Source organism: Tachyglossus aculeatus, chromosome 3 (genome assembly GCF_015852505.1).
Source record: "Tachyglossus aculeatus isolate mTacAcu1 chromosome 3, mTacAcu1.pri, whole genome shotgun sequence".
NCBI classification, from domain to species: Eukaryota; Metazoa; Chordata; class Mammalia; order Monotremata; family Tachyglossidae; genus Tachyglossus; species Tachyglossus aculeatus.
Genome location: NC_052068.1, coordinates 19980974 through 20003303, shown reverse-complemented (window position 1 = coordinate 20003303; position 22330 = coordinate 19980974). Strand labels below are relative to the sequence as shown.

General features: G+C 45.4%; 1 protein-coding gene across 1 annotated transcript in view; it reads left to right on the top strand.

Moving 5' to 3' along the window:
• The window catches only part of PIK3AP1 (phosphoinositide-3-kinase adaptor protein 1), a 197880-nt gene that overhangs the window by 7987 nt on the left and 167563 nt on the right, over positions 1-22330 (top strand). The window contains exon 2 of the mRNA XM_038743874.1: positions 15957-16373. Within this exon, the coding sequence (XP_038599802.1) occupies positions 15957-16373 (417 nt within the window). The remainder of the gene's footprint in view (positions 1-15956; positions 16374-22330) is intronic.

Here is a 22330-nt window from a genome sequence, read left to right as displayed (position 1 = left end):
GGTTCTAATCCCACCTCTGCCCATTTGTCTGCTGTGTGACCTTGGGCAAATCACTTAAACTCTCTGTGCCTCAGTTACCTCATCTCTAAAATGGGGATTAAGACTGTGAGTCCTATGTGGGACATGGACTGTGTCCAACCTGATTAGCTTGTATCTACTCCAGCGCCTAGTACAGTACACGGCACACAGTAAGCGCTTAACAGATACCATTAAAAAAAATGAGTGCACACGATCCCTACCCTCAAGTAGCTGTTTATTCTTGATTTATTTCCATCTTTCCTTCCTAATAATAATAATAATAATGGCATTTGTTAAGCGCTTACTATGTGCAAAGCACTGTTCTAAGCGCTGGGGAGGTTACAAGGTGATCAGGTTGTCCCACAGGGGGCTCACAGTCTTCATCCCCGTTTTACAGATCAGGGAACTGAGGCACAGAGATGTTAAGTGACTTGCCCAAAGTCACACAGCTGACTCCTTCTGCTGCAGTCCAAAAGAGGGGAGAGGAGAGGGGCGAGGGAGGCTGAAAACGGAGGTGCTAAGCTCCTTGAGGGCAAGGATAATAATAATGATGGCATTTATTAAGCGCTTACTACGTGCAAAGCACTGTTCTAAGCGCTGATAATAATGATCGTATTTGTTAAGCGTTTACTATGTGCAAAGAACTGTTCTAAGCACTGGGGAGGTTACAAGGTGATCAGGTTGTCCCACGGGGGTGTTCACGGTTTTAATCCCCATTTTACAGATGAGGTAACTGAGGCCCAGAGAAGTTAAGTGACTTGCCCAAAGTCACACAGCTGATAGTTTGCGGAGTTGGGATTTGAACCCGCGACCTCTGACTCCAGAGCCTGGGCTCTTTCCACTGAGCCACGATGGCGTCTACCAACTCTGTTGAAGTCTCCCAAGTGCTCAGTGTAGTGCTCTGCACACAGTAAGCACTCAGTAGGTACTATAGGAGGTAAATGGTAACACAAATTTTGGTTATAAGAAGGAAGACGCTTTTATGGTGAGAGTAGCAGCGTGGCTTAGTGGATACACCACGGGCCTAGGACACAGAAGGATCTGGGTTGTAATCCCGGCTCTGCCACTTTCATTCATTCATTCATTCAATCGTATTTATTGAGCGCTTACTGTGTGCAGAGCACTGTACTAAGCACTTGGGAAGTACAAGTTGGCAACATAGAGAGACAGTCCCTACCCAACAACAGGCTCATTCCTTCCTTCATTCAATCGTATTTATAATAATAGTAACATTTGTTAAGCACTTACTATGTGCCAAGCACTGTTCTAAGCACTGGGGTGAAGCAGCGTGGCTCAGGAGCCCGGGTTTGGGAGTCAGAGGTCGTGGATTCTAATTCCGCCTCCACCACTTGCCTGCTGGGTGACTTTGGGCAAGTCGCTTCACTTCTCTGGGCCTCAGTTCCCTCATCTGTCAAATGGGGATGAAGACTTGTCTGCCTTGTGATCTTGGGCAAGTCACTTCACTTCTCTGTGCCTCAGTTACCTCATCTGTAAAATGATGATTAAGAGTGTGAGTCCCATGTGGGACCGGGACTGCGTCCAATGTGATTAACCTGAATCTTCCTCAGTGCTTAGAACAGCGCTTGGCACATAGTAAGTGCTTAACAAGTACCATAATGATTATTATTATTGTTAAAGGTAATAATCCATTCAGGGGAATGGGCGATATTCACATTTCTCCGTATTCTTATTTATGGTTCAACTCGGCCTTGGAATCTCCCAGACCTCAATTTGAGCAATGTTTGCCCTTTGCAAATAGAAGCAATCAAGTGTTTACCATCTGAATGCAGAAAGACCAAATGAAACATGTTTCATTTCCTTTTATAAAAAAAAAAGGGAAGGAAGAACTGGAAGGGAAAGAAGCGGGGTCAAGCGTGAAGTTTCTCAAGGCAATGAGGAGACCCGCAGGGTTTGACCCACTCGGTCAAAATTCCTTGGGGCACGTGAGGCAAACCCAGCCGCTGTCCCCATCTCAAGCTGACGCTGAACTATTATGACCACATACACTCTATCCTTATCCTCTTTCAGTCTGAGTGAAAATGAAACAGAACAAATTTGCACTGTTCATCATCCTTAGGATCTGAGGATTAGGGGAAGCAGGGTTGACTTTAGAAGTCAGCATAATGATAGCTGTATTTCTTAAGCTCTTGCATTGCAATATATTAATATATTATTATATATTATATATTATATTATATTATATTATATTATATTATATATTATTAATATATATTAAGGCCCTGCTGAGAGCTCACCTCCTCCAGGAGGCCTTCCCAGACTGAGTCCCTTCCTTCCTTTCCCCCTCGTCCCCCTCTCCATCCCATCTTACCTCCTTCCCTTCCCCACAGCACCCGTATATATGTACATATGTTTGTACATATTTATTACTCTTTATTTATTTTACTTGTACATATCTATTCTATTTATTTTATTTTGTTAGTATGTTTGGTTCTGTTCTCTGTCTCCCCCTTTTAGACTGTGAGCCCAATGTTGGGTAGGGACTGTCTCTATGTGTTGCCAATTTGTACTTCCCAAGCGCTTAGTACAGTGCTCTGCACATAGTAAGCACTCAATAAATACAATTGATGATGATGATGATATTAACCACGTACTAACTAATAATAATAATAATTGTGGTATTTGTTACGCACTTCCTCTGTGCCGCGCACTGTACTAAGCTCTGGGGTAGATACAAGATAATCTTGTCTTTCATGGGGTTCACAGTCTAAGTAGAAGTCAGTCAGTCAATCGTATTTACTGAGTGCTTACTAATAAAAATAATAGTTGCGGCATTTGTTAAGCACTTACTCTGTGCCAGGCACTATACTAAGCACTGGGGCGGTTACAGGTAAATCGGGTTGGACACAATCCCTATCCCATGTTGGGCTCGCGGTCTCAATCCCCATTTCACAGAGGAGGGAACTGAGGCTCTGAGAAGCGAAGTGACTTGACCAAGGTCACCCAGCAGACAAGTAGGGATTTGGAATTAGAACCCGTGACTTTCTGACTCCCCAGGCCCAGGCTCTATCCATTATGCCATGCTGCTTCCATGTGCTCTGCTTACTGTGTGCAGGGCACCGTACTAAATGCTCGGGAGAGAACAATACAACAATAAACAGATACATTCCCTTCCCACAGCAAGCTTGGATTCTAGAGCGAGCTTACAGCCTTGAGGAGGGAGAACAGATTCCCCATTTGGCAGGTGAGGAAACTGAGGCCCAGAAAGGTAAAGTGATTTGCCCAAAGTCAGCAGACAAGTGGCGGAGCTGGGATGAGAACCCTGGTCTCCTGCCTTCTAGACTGTGAGCCCACTGTTGGGTAGGGACCGTCTCTATATTTTGCCAACTTGGACTTCCCAAGTACAGTGCTCTGCACACCGTAAGTGCTCAATAAATATGATTGAATGAATGAATGCCTCGCAGGCCCGGTCTGCTTCAATAGGCCGCCCCGTACAGACCCGGGCCGTGAGCTAATGACTAACTGACTGGCTGTGCGGGGTTTTCTATGAATCCTCCACCACCAGCGTTTCTCCCGTCTCTGTCTGAGTTAGCGGGTTCACTGCCTGGTCCAGGGCTCTTTGGAATGAGGCGTGTCTGAGTGAGGCTAAGCATTGCGCCATGGGTTCCCATGGGTTCTATTCTATTTTATTTCTATTCTATTTATTTTATTTTGTCAGTATGTTTGGTTTTGTTCTCTGTCTCCCCCTTTTAGACTGTGAGCCCACCGTTGGGTAGGGACTGTCTCTATATGTTGCCAATTTGTACTTCCCAAGCGCTTAGTACAGTGCTCTGCACATAGTAAGCGCTCAATAAATACGACTGATGATGATGATGATGATGATTGCGCTGTGGGCACCAGGGCCTCTTACGCATCCTGTGTGTAGCAATCAGCCCGGTGGCAGTCTCCATTTACCTCCATCTCGTCTATTTTGCCGCCAACCCCTTGCCCACATCCTCCCTCTGGCCTGGACCACCCTCCCCTTTCGTAACCGACAGACCACCACTCTCCCCGCCTTCAAAACCCCGTCTCTTCTGGGAGGCCTTCCCTGAGCAAGCCCTCCGCACGTGGCTTAGTGGCCCTGTCCACGTGTTTTGTTTTGTTGTCTGTCTCCCCCTTCTAGACTGTGAGCCTGTTGTTGGGTAGGGACCATCTCTTTATGTTGCCAACTTGTAATAGTAATAATAATAATGATGTTTATTAAGCACTTCCTATGTGCAAAGCGCTGTTCTAAGCACTGGGGAGGTTACAAGGTGATCAGGTTGTCCCACAGGGGGCTCACAGTCTTAATCCCCATTTTACAGATGAGGGAACTGAGGCCCAGAGAAGTTAAGTGACTTGCCCAAGGTCACACAGCTGACAATTAGTGGAGCCAGGATTTGAACCCATGATCTCTGACTCCAAAGCCCGGACTCTTTCCATTGAGCCACGCTGCTTCTCTTGTACTTGTACAAGAGAAATTCAAGTACTTGAACTTGTACTTCCCAAGCGCTTAGTACAGTGCTCTGCACACAGTAAGCGCTCAATAAATACGATTGAATGAATGAATGAATAGAGCCCGGGCCTGGTAGTCAGAAGGTCATGAGTTCTAATTCCAGCTCCCCTGCCTGACCTTGGGTAAGTCACTTCTCTGTGCCTCAGTTCCCTCACCTGTAAAATGGGGACTGAGCCTGTGAGCCCTACGTGGAACAGGGACTGGGTCCAACCCGATTTGCTTGTATCCACCCCAGCGCTTAGTACGGTACCTGGCACATAGTAAGCGCTTAACAAATACCGTAATTATTACTGTTATTATTACTAGAGAAGCAGCGTGGCTCAGTGGAAAGAGCACGGGCTCTGGAGTCAGACGTCATGGGTTCAAATCCCGGCTCCACCAATATTCAGCTGTGTGACTTTGGGTAAGTCACTTAACTTCTCTGTAACTCATCTGTAAAATGGGGATTAAGACTGTGAGCCCCCCGTGGGCCAACCTGATCACCTTGTAACCTCCCGAGCGCTTTGAACAGTGCTTTGCACATAGTAAGCACTTAATAAATGCCCTCATTATTATTATTATCATTATTATTATTATTATTGCTCCCTCTCCTTTCTTGCACTTGGATCTGTGCCCTTTAAGTACCTGATATTCACCTGACTCTCAGCCCCACAGCACTTAGGTTTATGTCCATAATTTATTCCAATGTCTGTCTCTCAAGACTGTAAGCTCACTGTGGGTGGGGAATGGGCCTGATGACTCTGTTGTACTCTCCCTGCACAGTAAGTGCTCAATAAATAGAATTGATTAATTGATTAAATGTCTCCCTCTGTCACCTCCCCAGAACCCTGAGCTGTCCTAGGGAAGCAGCATGACCTAGTGGATGCAGCATGGGCCTAAGAGTCACAAGTACCTGGGTTCTAATCCTGACTCCCCAACCGTCTGCTGTGTGACCTTGGACAAGTCACTTCACTTCTCTGTGCCTCAGTTCCTTATCTGTAAAATGGGGATTAAGACTGTGAGCCCCATGTGGGACAGGGATTGTGCCTAACCTGATTAGCTTGTATCTTCCTCAGAGCTTAGAACAGCCCTTATAATAATAATAATAATGGTATTTGTTAAGCGCTTACTATGTGCAAAGCACTGTTCTAAACGCTGGGGAGGATCAGGTTGTCCCACTGGGAGCTCACAGTTTTAACCCCATTTTACAGATGAGGCGACTGAGGCACAGAGAAGTGAAGTGACTTGCCCAAAGTCACACAGCTGACAGTTGGCGGAGCCGGGATTTGAACCCATGACCTCCGACTCCAAAGCCCGGGCTCTTTCCACTGAGCCACCCTGCTTCTCTTGAGACATTAATGTTTAACAAATATTATTGTTCATTCTTTTTCATAAGTTCTGTCCAATCTTAGGGGGTCCAAGGCCCCCCAGTAGGCCAGGGGAGCTTCTTCAGAAAGTGCTTTGTGTATGGAGGGCCACTAAGTGACCTCCTTTGTTCATTCAATAGCGTTTATTGAGCACTTACTGTGTGCACTGTACGAAGCGCTTGGGAGAATACAATATAACAATAAACATACACGTTCCCTGCCCACAACGAGCTTACAGTTTAGAGGGGGAGGCAGACATTAATATAGATAAGTAAACAGGCTTGGAACTAACATAGCCCCCTGGGGTGCCAGAGTGGAGGGAAGAAGCCACAGCTGTTCCATACTGGCATCCCCATGGCTACTCAGGAAATGGAGATGGGACACCTTTCTCATCCTACATATCTATTCTATTTATTTTATTTTGTTAGTATGTTTGGTTTTGTTCTCTGTCTCCCCCTTTTAGACTGTGAGCCCGCTGTTGGGTAGGGACTGTCTCTATGTGTTGCCAACTTGTACTTCCCAAGCGCTTAGTACAGTGCTCTGCACACGGTAAGCGCTCAATAAATACGACTGATGATGATGATGATGATCCTGGTTTACTTGGTTAGTCACTTTCTGGTTTCAGGGAGTCCAGGGTGGCCCTGGACTGCCCATCTTCCGTCCCTCTTCGCTGCCTTTTGGCATCTTGGAAGAGAGCTGCTCTGAACACTGATTTATGTAATAACCTGTTGTGATGACATAGTCCCTTTCTAAAAATAATAATAGTTGTGGTATTTGTTAAGGGCCTACTCCGTGCCAGACATCCTGCCAAGCTCTGGGGTGGATATGATGCAATTCATTCAATCTTATTTATTGAGAGCACTGCACTAAATGCTTGGGAGAGTACAATACAACAACAGACGGGCACATTCCCTGCCCTTGAAGAGCAGATCAGACACAGTCCCTGTCCCACACAAGGTTCAGGCAGACAATTACTCTCCCCGCTTTCAAAGCCCTATTCAAGGCCCATCTTCTCCAAGAGACCTTCCCTGACTAAGCCCTCCTTTTCTCCCACTTCCATCTGCGTCACTCTGACTTGCTCCCTGTATTCATCCCCACCCACAGCACTTAGGTACACATCTGTAATTTATTTACATTAATGTCTATCTCCCCCTCTGGCCTGTCTTCCAAGCACCTGTTACAGTCCTCTGCACACAATACATGCTCAGTAAATAATAATAATAATAATAATAATGGCATTTGTTAAGCACTTACTATGTGCAAAGCACTGTTCTAAGTGCTGGGAAGGCTGTAAGGTGATGCGGTGAGGTTGTCCCACTTGGGGCTCACAGTCTTAATCCCCATTTTCCAGATGAGGAAACTGAGGCACAGAGAAGTGAAGTGACTTGCCTAAAGTCACACAGCTGACAAGCGGCGGAGCTGGGATTTGAACCCATAACCAAATACAACTGACTGATTGAAGGCTCAGTCTGAATGGGGTGAAAGGATAGATGTTTTATCCCCGTTTTACAGATGAGGGAACTGAGGCACAGAGAAGTTAAGTTACTTTCCTAAGGTCACCTGGTATGGATAATAATAATAATGATGGCATTTATTAAGCGCTTATTGTGTGCAAAGCACTGTTCTAAGTGCTGGGGAGGTTACAAGGTGATCTGGTTGTCCCACGGGGGGCTCACAGTCTTAATCCCCATTTTACAGATGAGGGAACTGAGGCCCAGAGAAGTGAAGCAACTTGCCCAAAGTCACACAGCTGACAATTGGCAGAGCCGGGATTTGAACCCATGACCTCTGACTCCAAAGCCCGTGCTCTTTCCACTGAGCCACACTGCTTCTCTGCGAATAGTTTGGAATAGTTTGGAATGCATGACTCCTGACTCGACTCATATGTTGCCAACTTGTACTTCTCAAGCTCTTAGTACAGTGCTCTGCACACAGTAAGCGCTCAATAAATATGAATGATTGATTGATTGACTCCCAATGTAGCCTTGTGGAAAGAGTCCTAGGCCATGCTGCTTCTTTCTTCCAGGAATTTCTAGTGCTTTTATAGCTGCATAAAGGTGCTGTATAGCTTTCATAGGCTCACGGGGCTGGAAGTCATCTTGAGAGGTCAACTAGTGTCTTTGCCTCCAAACACGCTCCTCTCAAACTGTCCTTGAGGGTGAAACTTCTATCATTTCCTTAAAAGGCTTCAGAGACTATTATGATCTCTCTTGATAATGTATTTTAGTGTCTTGCAGCTTCTATAATAAGAGAGTGCCCGCTAATGGCTAAGCTAAATCTCTCGTCGCAAATAACTCTCGATTAGTTTGTAATTTTCCCAGCACTTAAGCACATAGTGAGCACATACGAATACCCAAATCATAAAAATGATTAATCGTAATAATTCCTCCTCGTCTTGGCCTCAGGGGAAACAGAAAAACCGCTCACCGTTCAAACGTCTCCACAACATCCCCAGGTAGGATCAGTGAGGATATGTTTTTTCCCACAAATACTTCATTGGCGAAAGTTTTAGTTTCTGTTTCTCTGGGATCCCTTGGGCATTTCAGTCTGGGTACATTAAATCGACCAATCAATGGCGCTTTTTATCGGTTTATTCTCTGCAGAACACAGTACTAAGTGTCCACAATTCCCGCCCTCAAGGACCCTATTGGGATTTCGGTTAAGTTAAGGGTGTGTGGAGTCAAGGTCGACCTCCAATTTAGGAAATTGCTGCTGAATATCTTGTGGTAAATGATAAGGTGAAGGGGGCATTAGTCCTTATTTGTCTTTGGCACATGAGCCAATAAGGAGAGAAGTGGCTCCCACTCTTGTGGAAGGGATTTGGGGGATCCCTTGAAATGGGGATCATCTTGTCTCAGGGAAGGAATGGAAATGATTTATTCTGGGAACACTCGCCGTTTGGGCTGGGCAGTCAAGCAACATCACTTATTGAGGCTTATTCTGTGCAGAGCGGTTGGATGAAGCAATTCCTGTCCTCAAGGAGTTTACACTCCAGCCAGGGAGACAGACCCTTAAAATACATTTCAAGTAAGGGGAAGCAACAGAGTTTAAAGATATGTACACAAGTCCCTCCGATGTGATAGGGGAGAATGAGTACCTAAGTGTTTAGGTGACATGGAATGAAAAGCAGCGTGGCTCAGTGGAAAGAGCACGGGCTTAGGAGTTAGAGGTCATGGGTTCAAATCCCAGCTCTGCCAACTGTCAGCTGTGTGAGCTTGGGCAAATCACTTCTCTGTGCCTCAGTTACCTCATCTGTAAAATGGGGATGAAGAGTGTGAGCCCCCGTGGGACAATCTGATCACTTTGTAACCTCCCCAGCGCTTAGAACAGTGCTTTGCACATAGTAAGCGCTTAACAAATACCATCATTGTTGCTATTATGGAAGTACTGGAATGGCATGTAGAGTGGGGGGAAAATAGGGTGAGGAGATGACAGATCAATCGGGGAAGGCTTCTTAGAGGAGGTGTGATTTTAGAAAGTCTTTGGAGAGGGGTAGAGCAGTGGTCTGATGGATGTGAAAGGGGAGCGAGTTCCATAGGTTGGGGGGGATACTTTAAGGTAAACGGGAATAAATATCCTAGAAGGCCCTTCAGAGTTTTATCCCTTCTTCCCGCAGAATTCCTCTGCGTGGTACTCTTTTTCAGTTGAAGAAAGGTGGTCACGGGTCGGGTGGGGGAGGAGATTCCTCTCTAATAATAATAATTGTGGTATTTGTTAAGTATTTCACCACTCTCCTCAACTTCAAACCAACCTAAAATCACACCTCCATGAGGCTTCCCCCGACTAAACCCTCATTTCTCTTATCCACCCTCCCCTCGGCATCACTTATGCATTTGGCCACATACCCCTTAAGCTCTTTGGAACCCACCCCAGTCCCACAGCACTTATATACATATTCTTATACTCTACTCTTTCCCCTCCCTGTAATTTATTTTAATGTCTGTTTTCCCCAGTGGACAGTAAGCCCCTTCTGGGCAAAGATCTTGTTTACCAACCCTATGGTATTGTATATTCCCAAGTCAGTGCTCAATGAATACAATTGATTGATGGATTGGATCTACCCCAACACTTAAATCAGACTGTGAGCCCACTGTTGGGTAGGGACTGTCTCTATATGTTGCCAATTTGTACTTCCCAAGAGCTTAGTACAGTACTTAGTACAGTGCTCTGCACATAGTAAGCGCTCAATAAATACGATTGATGATGATGATGATGTTGGCACATAGTAAGTGCTTAACCAGTCCCATTATTCATTAATTATTAACACATTCATTCATTCGCATTTATTAAGCACTTACTGTGTGCAGAGCACTGTACTAAGTGCTTGGGAAGTACAAGTTGGCAACATATAGAGCCGGTCCCTACCCAACAGTGGGCTCACTGTCCCTGCCCACAGTGAGTTTACAGTCTAGGGGACGAGCTTACCGTCTAGTGTATATTAGATTATATTATTTTGTATTCAGTCTCCCTCCGACTTAAACTGTGAGCCCCAATGTGGAACAAGGGCACATTCCCTTTCCATGATGACCTTACTCTCTCTCTTCTCATTGCGTCCTGCTCCAGGCCCGCTCCTCGATATTGTCCCCTACGTGCTCTCTACCATGACCGACCCTGGATCTGCCCAGGTCTTTTGGGGTGGGGGGAACGAGAGGTGACAGAGACATGAGCAGAAAAGGCATTTGTTTTGTTGTCTGTCTCCCCCTTCTAGACTGTGAGCCCGTTGTTGGGTAGGGACCGTCTCTCTATGTTGCCGACTTGTACTTCCCAAGCGCTTAGTACAGTGCTCTGCACACAGTAAGCGCTCAATAAATACGATTGACTGGATGAATGAATGAATTTGGGTTCTATCCGAGAGCAGCCTCCGGAATAACGTTAGTATTAGGCCGAGCCCCTGGCAGGCTGGCGTGGCAGGTGCCAGCCCCCGCCTTGCTGGGAGTGGGCTTCCTCTGAATGACTTCTTCGACCGGATATTCAGGGAGGTGGCATACTACTGTTAAGCCCATTTTGTAGATACCGAAACCAAGGCTCAGATAAAGGGAATTAGGTCCAAATCACATGACAAGCAGTGGCAAGGTAGAGTGATTAAGACCAGGGTTTCTGATGTTGGCTTACTTACCACTTCCTCCCGAAAGCCCCCAAAACTCTAACGTGGGTTTCAAGTACCTTGAGCTAGACATAAATCATTTTGTTTACATTTTATACACTAAGCTCGAAGTGCTAAGAAGAGAAGCTTCCAGGGCTTAAGGCAAAACTCAATTTGGCCCGGGTCTAGCTAAACAAACGAAATAAATTAACAAAACATCCATTTGGTTGATTTTTTTTTTTGTTTTTGTAATGGGTCAACTCATTCCAAGTGGCATTTTGGATGGATCCTTTGGCTTTCAAAATGATCAACAGAATGGAGTGGAAAGAGCATGGGCTTTGGAGTCAGAGGTCATGGGTTTGAATCCCGGCTCCGCCGCATGTCTGCTGTGTGACCTTGGGCAAGTCACTTAGCTTCTCTGAGCCTCAGTTACCTCATCTGTAAAATGAGGATTAAGACTGTGAGCCCCCGTGGGACAACCTGATCACCTTGTAACCTCCCCAGCGCTTAGAACAGTGGCTTTGCACATAGTAAGCGCTTAACAAATGCCATTATTATTATTATTATTTGAAGATAGACGGAAAAGATTAGGATTCTGCGATTGCTTCCGATGGAAGCTGAGACGGGGCATGGGTGAAGTTGACAAAATCAGGAAGGGACACGGAATGGATGCTCCCCAGAACCCACAGCAACGACACGATCGCACCCATCGAAGCTTGAAGGTAGCAAATTCAAAACAAACGAGGGGAAACACATCTTCACACAGGGGCTATTAGGCATAAGAATGTTATTACCGCAGGAAGTCAGTTATGCAGGCCAAAAATATCAGCAGGAACTAGAGGCGTTAACTCATGTATATATCCCCTTTTCCTTCTTCCTCTTATCTGTAAATTATCTTAGTGTCTGTTCCTTGACCCGCTAGATGGTAAGCTCTTTAAGGGCAGGGATCATGTCCACTGATTCTCCTGTACTCCCCAAAGGGTTTAGCACAGTGTTCCTCCCACAGTCAGTACTGAATCATTCGGTCATTCATTCAGTCGTATTTATTGAGTGCTGGCCGTGTACAGAGCATTGTACTAAGCGCTTGGGAGAGTACAACAATAAACAGATGCATTACCTGCCCACAACGAGCTTACAGTCTACCTCTTGGATGCCTCACCAGCTCTGAGAGCCCCCGTCAATACTATTAATTGAGTTGGTAAAAATTAACAGATGAGAGGTACATGGTGGACCATTACAGGGAAAGTTGGGCTCATCGAGGAAACTAGGTGGATGGTGAAGAGGGTAACCATTACACGAGAAGCATCATGGCCTAGGGATAGAGTATGAGCCTGGGACTCAGAATGACCTGAGTTCTAGTCCCGGCTCTGCCACTTGTCTGCTGTGTTACCTCAGACAAGTTGCTTGATTCTCTGGGCCTCAGTTTTCTCAGTTTTAAAATGCTTATTTAACCCCCGTTCACTCTCCGGTAAGTTCCATGTGGAACAGGGACTGTGTTGAAGCAGCGTGGCTTAGTGGAAAGAGCCCGGGCTTAGGAGTCAGAGATCGTGGGTTCAAATCCCGGCTCCGCCACTTAGCTGTGTGACTTTGGGCAAGTTCCTTCTCTGTGCCTCAGTTCCCTCATCTGTAAAATGGGAATGAAGACTGTGAGCCCCATATTGGACAACCTGATTACCTTGTATCTCCCCCAGCTGTTAGAACAGTGCTTGGCACCTTGTAAGTGCTTAACAAATACCATTATTATTATTAGTACTGACTTCTATGTACCCTGGCACTTCAGAACTGTGCTTGACATTCCGTAAGTGCCTAACAAATATAATAATAATAATAACATGTCCTCCACACATCCTGTTGCCATGTTGGAAAAAGAACACTAGACTGAGCAAATCAGTCCAGTCTGTCACCAGCCTCACCCAGGAATGGCGATTTTTGTGTTATAAATTGATTTCATTCCACCCGTTTCCTTCAGTACGGAAATTTTCACATTTTCATTTGAACAGCTGGTTTCCTCTTGCACACTAATTGTAAGAGCCCCTTAGCCTTTGACCTTAGGTTTATTATTAGCTGCTAGGAGTTGATGAGCATATAATGCTATAGTTTATCTGTTTTGGCTTCACATACCTGCCGATGGGAAGGATCTCTCAGTGGTGTTAATTCTCCCACAGGCACTGTCTTTTGCTAAGAAGGTCTGTGACATCATCCCTCTTATCATCATCAATCGTATTTATTGAGCGCTTACTATGTGCAGAGCACTGTACTAAGCGCTTGGGAAGTACAAATTGGCAACATATAGAGACAGTCCCTACCGAACAGTGGGCTCACAGTCTAAAAGGGGGAGACAGAGAACAAAACCAAACATACTAACAAAATAAAATAAATAGATATGTATATGTATATGTATATATGTATATATATATGTATATATGTATATGTATGTGTATATATATATATATATATAAATATATATATATATATATCCCTCTTATCCCAAAGCAAATCAAGGGTGGAGACCCTCACTTCCTGAGATCCTGAAGAGGGAGGGGAAGGGGATCTACTGGAAAGAGCACGGGTTTTGGAGTCGGAGGATCTGGTTTTTTATCCCGGCTCTGCCGTGTATCTATAAGTCACTTCACCTCTCTGAGCCTCAGTTACTTAATCTGTCAAATGGGGATTCAATCCTACTCCCTTCTGCTTAGACTGTGAGCCTCATGGACAGGGACTGTGTCCAAACCGATTTTTTTGTATCCACCCCAGCACTTAGTAGAGGGCCTGGCACATAGTAAGCACTTAACAAATAGCCCAATTATAATTATTATTATTATTGTCATTTTTATTATCAGTCTTAGGGCCTCAGCTCCCTCCTTTGTCTCTATAATGGGGTCACTGCTGTTGACTTCTGCTGCAGGGTGGTTGTTGGGGAGGAGTTTTGCCTTCCAAGAGTTGAGCCTTCACTACTTTCTGAATTCCAAGTGGAAGGCTTGAAAACAGACAGACCCCGCCAAATGGGCACGACCCATCGGTGTCTTTATGTGTATGCACTTATAAAACGAGTGGGGATTGTGAAGTTGCAGTGGAGTCGGAGGTCATGGGTTCAAATCCCGGCTCCGCCACATGTCTGCTGTGTGACCTTGGGCAAGTCATTTAACTTCTCGGAGCCTCAGTTACCTCATCTGTAAAATGGGGATGATGACTGTGAGCCCCACATGGGACAACCTGATCTCCTTGTATCCCCCCAGCGCTTAGAACAGTGCTTTGCACATAGTAAGTGCTTAACAAATGCCATTATTATTATTATTATTATTATTATTATTACTAAATGCTGGGGAGGATACAAGTGAGTGTGGTTGGACACAGTCCCTGTCCCATTATGGGCTCACAATCTCAGTCCCCATTTTATAGATCAGGTAACTGAGGCCCAGAGAAGCGAAGTGACTTGCCCAAGGTTGCATGGCAGGCAAATGGCGGAGCGGGATTAGAACCCATGACCTTATGACTCCGAGGCCCGGGCTCTAACCACTATATCAGGCAGTTTCTGCTTCTCCTCCTGCACGGAACTTCTTCCTCCCTCAAATTGCCAAACCGTGTCCCTCCTCATCTTCTCATGATCATCTTTCATTCATTCATTCAATCGTATTTATTGAGCGCTTACTGTGTGCAGAGCACTGTACTAAGCGTATGGGAAGTCCAAGTTGGCAACATATAGAGACGGTCCCTACCCAACAGTGGGCCCACAGTCTAGAAGGGGGAGACAGAGAACAAAACATATTAACTAAATAAAATAATCTTCTCCTCCTCTTCAACCTTCTAACTTCCAAGAGTCATCCCCTACCATCCTGCTCATGCCATCCCACTTCCACTTTAATCTAGCTTTTAGTACAGTGCCTGGCCCATAGTAAGCACTCGATAAATACCTTAAAAACAGAAAACAATAGCGCTGCCCTGCTTCTGAAAACCCCCACGTTTCCACAGGCTCCCTGTTTCCCATTCATTCATTCATTCATTCATTCAGTCGTACTTATTGAGCGCTTACTGTGTGCAGAACACTGTACTAAGCGCTTGGGAAGTACAAGTTGGCAACATATAGAGACGGTCCCTACCCAACAGTGGGCTCACAGTCTAACAGACAACAAAACAAAACATATGAACAAAATAAAATAAATAGAATAAGTATGTACAAATAAAATAAATAAATTCATTCATTCAGTTGTATTTATTGGGTGCTTACTGTGTGCAGAGCACTGTACTGAGCGCTTGGGAAGTACAAGTTGGCAACATATAGAGACGGTTCCTACGGCTCACAATCTGGAGCCCACTAGATAAATAAATCTAAATAAATAATAGAGTAATAAATATGTACAAACATATATACATATGTTTGTATATATGTATGTACATATATGTGCATATATGTACATATATATTGTCTCCCCCTTTTAGACTGTGAGCCCACTGTTGGGTAGGGACCGTCTCTATATGTTGCCAACTTGTACTTCCCAAGCGCATAGTACAGTGCTCTGCACACAGTAAGCGCCCAATAAATACGATTGATTGATTGATATATATGCACACGTATACATATATATATATGTATGTACATATGCATACATATATACACGTATATGTATATATGAGCCACGAGAAGCAGCGTGGCTCATTGGAAAGAGCCCAGGCTTTGGAGTCAGAGGTCATGGGTTCGAATCCCGACTCCGCCACGTGTCTGCTGTGTGACCTTGGGCAAGTCACTTAACTTCTCTATGCCTCAGTTATCTGTAAAATGGGGATGAAGACTGTGAGCCCCACGTGGGACAATTTGATCGCCTTGTATCCACCCTCAGCGCTTAGAACAGTGCTCTGCACATAGTAAGTGCTTAACAAATGCCATTATTATTATTATTATTATTATTATATACATATATACAAATGCATGTGTTCCCACTGGGCCCAGTCCGGCCCCGCTAAAGCTGAGGGAGCCAGAGCTGGAGCGGGGCTGCCGTAACCCGCCTCATTTCCCCCCCAGGAGCCCCGGAGGAATGTGACATTCTGATCGTCTTCAGCCAGGACGCAAGAGAGTGGTCCCAGTACCTCCAAAAAGTCTTCCAGTCGAGCCGGCAGGTGCGCCACCAACCCGTCCTGACCTACGAGCTGAACGCCGGCGAGGCCATCGCCACAGAGGACTTGAGCTTCTTCGCCAAGAGTCGCTGCATCGTCGTGCTCCTGTCCGCCGAGCTGGTGCGGAGCTTCTACCGGCCGGCCGTGCTGGGCGGCCTCCGGTGGGCCCTCCGGCCCCCGCACAGGGTGATCCGCCTGTTCTGCGGGGTGGACGACTCGGAGGATTTCCCGGCCTTCTTCGAGGACTGGGCCCTGTGGCAGGAGCTCACCTACGACGACGAGCCCGAGGCCTACGTGGCCGCCGTGAAGAAGGCCATCTCCGAAGGTGAGGCGCCAGCCGGCAGACTCGGGGGGCGGGAAGGGTGGGGACCAACCCCGGGTGGCGGAGTGGATAGGGCTCTGGTCTGGGAACCACAGGGTCATGCCACTTGTCTGCTGTGCGTCGCTTCACTTCTCTGGGCCTCAGTGACCTCATCTGTAAAATGGGGATTGAGGCTGTGAGCCCCTCTTGTGGGACAGTAGGCCTGCCCTCGGTCCAGAAGGCCTTCCCAAACTGAGCCCCCTTTTTCCTCTCCTCCTCCCCACCCCCCCCACAGTACATATTTACTATTCTATTTATTTTGTGGATGATGTGCATATAGCTATAATTCTATTTGTTCTGATGCTTTTGACACCTGTCTACATGTTTCGTTTTGTTGTCTGTCTCCCCCTTCTACACTGTGAGCCCGTTGTTGGGTAGGGACCGTCTGTATATGTTGCCGATGTGTACTTCCCAAGCGCTTAGTACAGTGCTCTGCATACAGTAAGCGCTCAATACATACGATTGAATGAATGAATGACAGGGACTGTGCCCAACCTGCTTTGCTTGAATCCACCCCAGCGCTTAGTACAGTGTCTGACAAAAAGTAAGCGCTTAGGAAATACCCTAATTATTGTTATTATTATGTCCATATCTTTAAATTGCCTGTTATAAATTACTTGTATAAGTGACATACATTATCATATATAACTTACAGATTTAATAATAATAATAACGATATTTGTTAGGAGCTTACTATGTGTCAAGCACTGTTCTAAGCACTGGGGTAGATACAGTGTAATCAGGTTGGACACAGTCCCTGTCCCCCATGGGGCTCACATTCAAAAATCCCCGTTTTACAGATGAGGTAACTGGGGCACAGAGAAGTGAAGTGACTTGCCCGAGGTCTCACAGCAGGCAAATGGCAGAGTCAAGATTAGAACCCAGGTCCTCCTGATTCCCAGGCCCATGCTCTATCTACTAGGAGACTTATAAATTGCTTATAAATTATGTATTCATATTTTTTTTGATAGCATTTATTAAGCGCTTACTATATTCATGTCAGTCTCCCCCTCTAGGCTGTAGACTCGGTATGGGCCAGGAACAGAACTGCTAATTCTGTTGTATTGTCCCCTCTCAAGTGCTTAGTACTGTGCTTTGCAAGTAGTAAGCACTCAATATATACTATTGATTGATTGATGATTGATTGAATGAACTCTGGATTGGAAGTTGGGAGGTTTGTTTCTTCCATCCCACCTGTGCCTGAGCTAGGTGAGTTGGGACAAGTCACCTCAGAGAAGACGGACCAAATGATTATGGGTTCGGAGAAGAGGGTCTTTGAGGAGAAACTCAAGTATCACCATCATTAGAAGCAGTGCGGCTTAGTGGTTAGAGCACGGGCTGGGAGTCAGAAGGACCTGGGTTCTAATCCTGACTCCGCCACCTCCACCATCGCCGACCATGAGCTCGTTTTTGGGTAGGGACCATCTGTATGTGTTGCCTATTTGTACTTCCCAAGCACTTAGTACAGTGCTCTGCACACAGTAAGCGCTCAATAAATACGATTGAATGAATGAGTTAATTAATGTCTGCCGTGTGACCTTGGGCAAGTCACTTCACATCTCTGGGCCTCAGTTACCTCGTCGATTAAGACTGAGATCCCCATGTGGATAGAGACTGATTAACTTGTATTCTACTTGATTACCTTGTATCTATCCCAGCGCTAAAAACGGTGCTTGGCACATTGTAAGTGTTTAACAAATAAGACTGATTAACTTGTATTCTACTTGATTACCTTGTATCTATCCCAGCGCTTAAAATGGTGCTTGGCACATAGTAAGTGTTTAACATGTACCATCATTATTATCATTATTCAGAGCAGATGGGCAGTTTAATATCTGCTTTCTACTGTCGAGGGGTTTATGGAGAGGATTCCAGACAGGAGACTCCATCGTTTTCCAAGTCCCACAAAGACTGGACAAGAGGAAAAAGGCCTGCAGTTAAAGGAGGAGAGATATCATCACCTAAATCAGACACCAAAGGAAAATTAGAGTCTCCATCTGTGGTTGTATCATCTGCCCTACCTGATGAAGTGAATCCCCTACCCTGCAGCGGCCTGAATCAGATGATCTTCAAGTGGGGGTGGCTTTCAAGCTCCAGAATTTCACTCCATTCATAGTCGGACTAATGATAATAATAATAATAATAATAATAATAATGGCATTTGTTAAGCGCTTACTATGTGCCAAGCACTGTTCTAAGCTCTGGGGGGATACAAGGTAATCAGGTTGTCCCACATGGGGCTAACAGTCTTAATCCTCATTTTTCCGATGAGGTAACTGAGTCCCAGAGAAGTGGGGGGATACAAGGCAATCAGGTTGTCCCACATGGGGCTAACAGTCTTAATCCTCATTTTCCAGATGAGGTAACTGAGTCCCAAGAGAAGTGAAGTGACTTGCCCAAAGTCACACAGCAGAGAAGTGGCGGAGCCGGAATTGATTCATTGATTCAGTCGTATTTATTGAGCGCTTACTGTGTGCAGGGCACTGTACTAAGTGCTTGGGAAGTCCAAGTTGGCAACATATAGAGACGGACCCTGCCCAACAGTGGGCTCATGGTCTAGAAGGGGGTTACAGAGAACAAAACATATTAACAAAATAAAATAAATAGAATAAACATGTACAAATAAAATAAATCAATAAATAGAGTAATAAATACGTACAAACATATATACTATATACAGGTGCTGTGGGGAGGGGAAGGAAGTAAGGCGGGGGCATGGGGAGGGGGAGAGCTCTGTTCATTCATTCATTCAATCGTATTTATTGAGCGCTTACTGTGTGCAGAGCACTGTACTAAGCGCTTGGGAAGTCCAAGTTGGCAACATATAGAGACGGTCCCTACCCAACAGTGGGCTCGCAGTCTAGAAGGGGGAGACAGACAACAAAACAAAACATATTAACTAAATAAAATAAATAGAATTTATTTACTTTAGTTTTAGACTGTGAGCCCACTGTTGGGTAGGGACCGTCTCTATATGTTGCCAACTTGGACTTCCCAAGCGCTTAGTACAGTGCTCTGCACACAGTAAGCGCTCAGTAAATACGATTGATGATGATAGAATAAACATGTACAAATAAAATGAATCAATCGAGTAATAAATACATACAAACATATATACAATTAGAGCCCATGCCCTTTGACTCCTAAGCCCGTACTCTTTCCACTGAGCCACGCTGCTTCTCTAAATTCCGATTTACGTGACAGGAGCTGATGAGTGACCTTAAAGCCACCGATAACCGTGAGGTGCCGTTTTATTTGTGGCAATCGAGGACTCTTCCTGGAATGGGTCATCATCGTTGCAGAATTGGTTCCTCTTTTCTGTTTTCCATTCTCTGTCTTCACCTCTTACCATCCCTGGGGCTTGTGTCTCTATATGTTGCCAATTTGTACTTCCCAAGCGCTTAGTACAGTGCTCTGCACATAGTAAGCGCTCAGTAAATACGATTGATGATGATGATGTAAGTCCAGCGTAAGTGAATCGGGGAAAGAAATCTAGAGAGGAAGAGAGAGGCAAGTCATGCATGTTCGAACTGGCTCGTTGTGGGCAGGGAGTGCGTCTACCACTTCTGCCATGTTGTACTCGCTCAAGTGCTTAGTACAGTGCTCTGCACAGCATGGCTCGGTGGAAAGAGCCCCGGCTTGGGAGCCAGAGGTCATGGGTTCTAATCCCGGCTCCGCCACTTGTCAGCTGGGTGGCTTTGAGCAAGTCACTTCACTTCTCTGTGCCTCAGTTTCCTCATCTGCAAAATGGGGGTTAAGACTGTGAGTCCCACGTGGGACAAACTTGATTACCTTGTATCCTCCCCAGCACTTAGAACAGTGCTGGGCACATAGTAAGCGCTTAACAAATACCAGCATTATTTATCGGGAGAAGCAGCGTGGCTCAGTGGAAAGAGCATGGGCTCTGGAGCCAGAGCTCATGGGTTCAAATCCCACCTCTGCCACTTGTCAGCTGTGTGACTTCGGGCAAGTCACTTAACTTCTCTGGGCCTTAGGTCCCTCATCTCTAGAATGGGGATGAATCAATCAATCAATCGTATTTATTGAGTGCTTACTGTGTGCAGTGCACTGTAGTAAGTGCTTGGGAAGTCCAAGTTGGCAACATATAGAGACAGTCCCTACCCAACAGTGGGCTCACAGTCTAAAAGAGTGTGATCCTTCATCTAAAGGATGAAGACTGTGAGCCCCACATGGGACAACTGGATCACCCTGTAGCCTCCCCAGCGCTTAGAACAGTGCTTTGCACATAGTAAGTGCTTAATAAATGCCATCATTATTATTGTTAATGCACTGTTGGATTGATTATGGTACTTGTTAAGTGCTTACTATGTGCCGGGCACCTATCTAAGCACTGGGGTAGATACAAGGTAATCAGGTTGGTTTTTATTTGTGTGTGTGTGATATTTGTTATGCACTTACTATGTGCCAGACACTGTTCTAAGTGATACAACCTAATCAGGTTGGGCACAGTCCCTGTCCCACAAAGGGCTCACAGTCTAAGTAGGAGGGAGTAGGATTTAATCCCCATTTTACAGATGGGGTAACTGAGGTAAATATGATCGTTGGGTAGGGACCGTCTCTATATGTTGCCAACTTGTACTTCCCAAGCGCTTAGTACAGTGCTCCGCACACAGCAGGTGCTCAATAAATACGATTGAATGAATGAATGAATGAGGAGAAAAGGGAGGTGAGGTAGGAGGGGGCGAGGGGATGGAGAGCTCACCTCCTCCAGGAGGCCTTCCCAGACTGAGCCCCTTCCTTCCTCTCCCCCTCGTCCCCCTCTCCACCCCCCCCATCTTACCTCCTTCCCTTCCCCACAGCACCTGTATGTATGTATATATGTTTGTACATATTTATTACTCTATTTATTTATTTATTTTACTTATACATATCCTATTTATTTTATTTTGTTAGTATGTTTGGTTTTGTTCTCTGTCTCCCCCTTTTAGACTGTGAGCCCACTGTTGGGTAGGGACTGTCTCTATGTGTTGCCAATTTGTACTTCCCAAGCGCTTAGTCCAGTGCTCTGCACATAGTAAGCGCTCAATAAATACGATTGATGATGATGATGATGATTTATTACTCTATTTATTTATTTATTTATTTTACTTATACATATCCTATTTATTTTATTTTGTTAGTATGTTTGGTTTTGTTCTCTGTCTCCCCCTTTTAGACTGTGAGCCCACTGTTGGGTAGGGACCGTCTCTATATGTTGCCAACTCGTACTTCCCAAGCGCTTAGTACAGCGCTCTGCACACAGTAAGCGCTCAATAAATACGATTGATGATGATTGATCGATTGAACTAGTCACCAGGAGGGGATTGGGTCCTCTTGGAACCTGCAGTCAGGATGTTTGAGTGATTGACGATTGACTGTTTTGGTGAAATTAATTGAGAATCCAACTACTACAGCTTATGTTGGTTGCCTCGTCAACAGGCTCTTTTGCCGTCTGTTGGGCAGGCGCTCACCTGTATATATGTATATATGTTTGTACATATTTATTACTCTATTTATTTATTTTACTTGTACACATCTATTCTATTTATTTTATTTTGTTAGTACGTTTGGTTTTGTTCTCCGTCTCCCCCTTTTAGACTGTGAGCCCACTGTTGGGTAGGGACTGTCTCTATGTGTTGCCAATTTGTACTTCCCAAGCGCTTAGTCCAGTGCTCTGCACATAGTAAGCGCTCAATAAATCCGATTGATGATGATGATGATGAAGACAGTCCATTTTTTATTGACGGTGGCCCGCTCAGAATGGCTTCTTGGCTTCAGTAGAGCCTCAGAGATCCTGGAAGGCCGTCTTCATTCTCCAGGAGTTTGTCACTGAGGGTCAGTGAGGGACATTGACATCCGTCGGTACTATTTCTGGAGCGCTTACTCTGCGCAGAGCACTCGCCTAAGCATTTGGGAGGGTG